The following is a 5,126-nucleotide window of genomic DNA, read 5'->3' on the forward strand; positions in this document are numbered from 1 at the left end:
TTACGCTCAGATACCATATTACAATAATAATTTTCTAATAACAAATTAAAATGACATAACTTGTCCACATACATTTCAATTTTTTCTTCTTGAAGTTGAATGCTTGATAGTAATTTTTATCATAATTAATAATGATTGGTTTGCATTGGAATTGTGGGTAAAAAATTAAAAATCAGATGCCTAAACCAATTGTTATTGAATTTCATTTGTTTGGTTCGGGTTTTGCCCGAAGTGAATAAATGAACACCTTCTAGTTTTATGTTGTGTCAACTTTAGCTCCATCACCACAATACTCGCCGCTGCACCCTTACTATTCGAACTCATTCACTCAATGCGCAATCTCACTTCCTCTTGTTCCATAAGACCTTTCGCATCTTCCCCAATTCCTCGCTCCAATCATCTTCGTTCTCTTACCCTCAATTCCAGTAACTTCTCTCTTCCTCCATTCTCTTCTCTCTATCAACCGTTTCATTCTCAATGTTAATTTCTAACCCTCTTTCTCTATTCAACAACAGGAAAATCACTACCTTCAATCCAATGCGCCGTTCAATTCCGCCCCTGCATCGACATTCACAAGGTAACCCTGTAACTGATTCTACATTATTCCCAATTCATACAAAAAGGAGCTATTTTTATGTTTGATTTTTGGGGGAATGTGATTCGAATTTGCTGCTAAGGTTTGTTTGTTGTAGGGGAAAGTGAAACAAATTGTTGGGTCAACGCTGAAAGATTTAAAAGGTGATGATGGGTTGGATCCGGTTACCAATTTTGAGTCTGATAAATCAGCTGCTGAGTATGCTAGGCTTTATAAAGAAGATGGACTGAAAGGGGGTCATGTTATTATGCTTGGTGCTGATCCTTTGAGTAGAGCTGCTTCCCTTGAGGCTTTGCATGCTTATCCTGGTATTGTAGTTTGATGCCAATGTTTTTGTTACTTTTGTGTTTCATGTTTGATGCAAATTTATTCTAGAATGTGATGCTAGGTGAAAGGTGATATTGATTGTTTTTATTAGTTTTCAGTTTTAACAAATGTCACTACTAGATTATGAAAAAATGATTAATTTTAACTTACTACCTATCTAGCTTTGTAGTAATGACGTCTCTGGAAAAAAAAAGGTATCTGGGTTCGAAACTAACACACTGACATTTGTGATTACGATAAACTTATTCATTTTTTAAAATTATTATCGGTGCCGATGTGTTTGTGTCGTGTTTCTGCAGTGACCGTACTTCATAGCCATCTAGCTTTGTAGTAATGACGTCTCTGAAAAAAGGTGTGTCCGTGTTAGTGTCGGTGTCCGAAACCAACACCAACACTTGTGATTATATTTAATTTATTCATTTTTTAAAAATCATTATTGGTGTCGATGTCTCACCGTCAGGACCGTGTTCCACAGTGACCGTGCTTCATAGCTATCTAGGAGGTATTGCACTCTCAGTTTATCGAATAATGTTACATATGGAAGAAAGCCAAAATCCCACACTTTTAAGCTGCCATAAAACACCATACTTCGCAAATTGACTATAGAGGTTGTCAAAAAATCTGTCACCGCTGTTTCCCGTTACCGATATTTGACAACACTGACTAGAAGTAAGGAAATTTGTAACCATAAATCTAATGAGATGGGTATGACACTTGTGTTTGTGTAGAATGATAATCAATGACCATGCATCAAATTTGAAACCCAATTTTAAAAAAATGAAGAAGTTACATGACATAAGTGATATGACTAATTTGAAATTATACATTTTTTTTTATTGTTGTTGAGAATTTTTTATTGGGTGTTTTTAGGATATTGAACTTCGTATTGTGGTTAACCATGAAAATGATTGACTTCGTGCTTATATTTGTCAATACTAGTATAACTCTAGAGAATGCTTTCAAGTTGTTTTGCATTGCCTTTGTCTTTCATGGATGATGATATCTTTTAAAATTTTACATTTTTCCTGTACTAAACTTGTTGTCGATGAATGGTACAATTTAGGCGGTTTGCAAGTCGGAGGTGGAATAAATTCTGACAATTGTTTGAGTTACATTGAGGAAGGAGCAAGCCATGTCATTGTGACATCTGTAAGTTATATATCTTCTCTCCTTTGGGTTATTCAACTTTTACGAAAGGTGATTGTGGTTTGTTACTTTGTTAGCTAGCCAATCATAGTTAGTTAGCTAGCCTTAGTTTGTTGACGGGGTTAGGCTGTGATATTATAAGAAGGGACAGAGAATAGATTTAGAGGAATCTGGAAATAAGTCAGAACTGGGAGAGTTGAAGTCACTCTAGAAGTAGGCCTAGGGGTCAAAGAAAAGAACATATATTCCTAAGTCGCAAGAAAAGCACATCAGTTTGCATGGTCGCTAATCTTGATCTGTATCTATGCAACCTATCAATTACATTATGGGAAAAACACGTGGTATTTGTTAATAGGAAGTTATTCCATTTCTATCCATGTATTTATTGATTCAATCATTACAGTATGTATTCAACAATGGACAAATGGATCTTGAAAGACTTAAAGATCTTGTTCGCATTGTTGGAAAAGAGAGGCTTGTGTTGGATCTCAGTTGCAGAAAAAAGGTACAAATTTTTCTCTTTATATTTGAAAGTGAATTGCATTGAAGAAAAAAGGTAATGCATGGAGAAACAGAAAGAAGAAATATTTAAATAATAGGCTAAGCATTCGATTCACAATGCTATTTCACGTGTTCATAATTTGATATGCATGTTAACAAAACAATATATGATGTTAAGGGTCCCAATTCTTCAGTGCATTTGATCATTTAATCGAACATTTATTTTCGAGCACTTATGGTTTCGAGTGCTCAGGAAGGTAAATATGCAATTGTCACCGATAGATGGCAGAAGTTCAGTGACGTATCACTTGACGCTGAAGTAATGCAGTTTCTTGCCAACTTTGCTGACGAGTTTCTAGTTCATGGTGTTGATGTTGAAGGAAAAAAGTAAGTAAACAACTTTTAATGTCTAAAGGTAATAACATACAAAGGCAGAGATTCTGATGGTGAATGATTGCTCCTTGTAGGCTGGGAATCGATGAAGAGCTCGTGGCTTTGCTTGGCAACTATTCACCGGTTGGTAGCACATCCTTGATTTTATTTTCATGTGAAGCGTGCATATTACTGATGCATTTTTATTTTCTCAGATTCCTGTGACTTACGCCGGTGGTGTAACTGTCATGGATGATTTAGAGAGGATAAAAACAGCTGGAATGGAAAATGTCGATGTTACCGTCGGAAGCGCCTTGGACATTTTCGGGGGAAACTTAGCTTATAAAGATGTTGTAGCCTGGCATAACCAACAAAACGTCGTTGTGGCTTAAGTAAGCATCATTGAGAATTGTCAAGGGCAGGGGTGAGTGAGCTCTGAGCAAGGTTTGTTTCATTGTTTCTCGTATTACTAACCTTGAATCTGGTGATTTTTCCAGCAATCTGTGATTCTTGTCACGAGATTCTTACATTTTCATCATCTGCTAGTCTGCTACCACACTTACATCTTTGTGATGTATGTGTAAGGCAATGCATGCAGATTCTTTAACGCTTGTCAACTGTATTCTGAATAATGTAATCACATTTATTTATATAGATAAATACGGCGTAGCTGTTATTTTATTTTATTATTTACATGCCGAAATATATAGGGATCTTATCCTATGTATGTTTTGTTGACATACAAGTTTTCCTAGCTGAAGAAGCTCTATTCGAGAAGCATATCCAATCTACTGTTTATGTTATATGTGAATGTTTCTTTTCCAGCCTTATAAGATTCATGACAAATCTTTGTTTCATGGTGCTGCCTCAATTTACAGTAACTGTTCTAATGTTGGTCCTTCTCAGTTTGAAGTTTGAACAAGGAAGAACATTGTAACATTAGTTGCGGTGGTTTTCACCATGCTTGTCAATTGTTTTTCACCATGCTTGTCAATTGTTCAACTCTTACCATAGGTTTGATCTAAATTGTCTCTTGACCTCTGTCAGAACCTAATTTTATTAGCTACCTGCATCATGATGTTAATGATGTCATGGATCTCCTTCAACCAATAATCAAGCTCTACATCTTCATGGTCAAAGTGTTAGTCATGAACCTTTTTGCATTTTTGGCTACACACTAGTTCCTCTAAAATCTTTTGATCCACTGTCTTGGTTCCTGATTTGGGAGCATCAGATCATGTGACAATTTATCCTTGGAACTTCCTATATAAAGTACAACCTAAACGCGCCGTATCATAGGCTACAGGGTTAATAGCCATTTATCCCCCTGCCATATAGGCGAGATTTGATTTATCCCCCTTTAAAATTTTTTTTTGGATTACCCCCTATAATTTTAAAATTCTAAGTCTTTTGTCCCCTAAGAGGAAAAATTACCCCTTGTAAATATATTTTTTGATTTATCCCTCTGGTTTTTACACGCTTAGGGGGTGTCCAAAAATTATAGGGGGTAATTCAATTTTTTTTTTAAAGGGGTAAATTAAAACTCGCCTATATGGCAGGGGGTAAATGACTATTAACTCTAGGCTATATTATATTGTCTTCTGTTGGTTTCTTTATTTTTACTTCACCTATTCATTCAAACAAAATGAAATATGGAACTTTCTAGAAAAGAAAAAAAAAGAAATGTTTCTGACTTATAGATTAAAGTTGTAGATCATATCATCATACAAGTCACACGGTTTCAATATTTTAGGTGTGTAATATCAAATGGTGGAGAAATAGAAGGGAATGTAAGTCATCGAATTCAAGCTGCGTGATTGAAATGGAGGAGAGTTTAAGGGATTTTATGTAGCACATGTATCGCTCAAGTTGAAGGAAAAATTTTGTCGCACTGTAATGTTGCATAAGACAAAATGTTAGGTGGTTAAAAATAACACGAAAATAAAGTAAGTGTTACAGAGATAATGTTGCGTTGATTGTATTGTAAGACTAGATAGAATAAAATTAGAAATGACAATATTTTACACCTACAGTAGAAAAGATTGTGAAAAATAGATTTAGATGGTTTGTATTGAGAAGATTTCTAGATTATGTGACAAGGAGAGTAGATTAGATGGATAAGAGTTAAATAGTTAGAGGTAGAGGAAGAAAAAAAAATTATAAGAGAAATTATTAAAAAATTCTT

General features: G+C 35.0%; 1 protein-coding gene across 1 annotated transcript; it reads left to right on the forward strand.

The window, feature by feature from the left end:
• The first annotated feature begins 235 nt into the window (after positions 1-235).
• On the forward strand, positions 236-4,469 carry LOC131623152 (1-(5-phosphoribosyl)-5-[(5-phosphoribosylamino)methylideneamino] imidazole-4-carboxamide isomerase, chloroplastic-like). The gene is made up of 8 exons (XM_058894161.1): positions 236-425; positions 516-577; positions 693-903; positions 1,986-2,071; positions 2,472-2,573; positions 2,823-2,956; positions 3,037-3,085; positions 3,157-4,469. The coding sequence occupies exons 1-8, from the start codon at positions 332-334 to the stop codon at positions 3,331-3,333; spliced, it is 915 nt and encodes a 304-aa protein (XP_058750144.1). The 5' UTR covers positions 236-331; the 3' UTR covers positions 3,334-4,469.
• Positions 4,470-5,126: the final 657 nt, after the last annotated feature.

The sequence above is a fragment of the Vicia villosa genome, linkage group LG1 (genome assembly GCF_029867415.1).
Source record: "Vicia villosa cultivar HV-30 ecotype Madison, WI linkage group LG1, Vvil1.0, whole genome shotgun sequence".
Classification (NCBI taxonomy): Eukaryota; Viridiplantae; Streptophyta; class Magnoliopsida; order Fabales; family Fabaceae; genus Vicia; species Vicia villosa.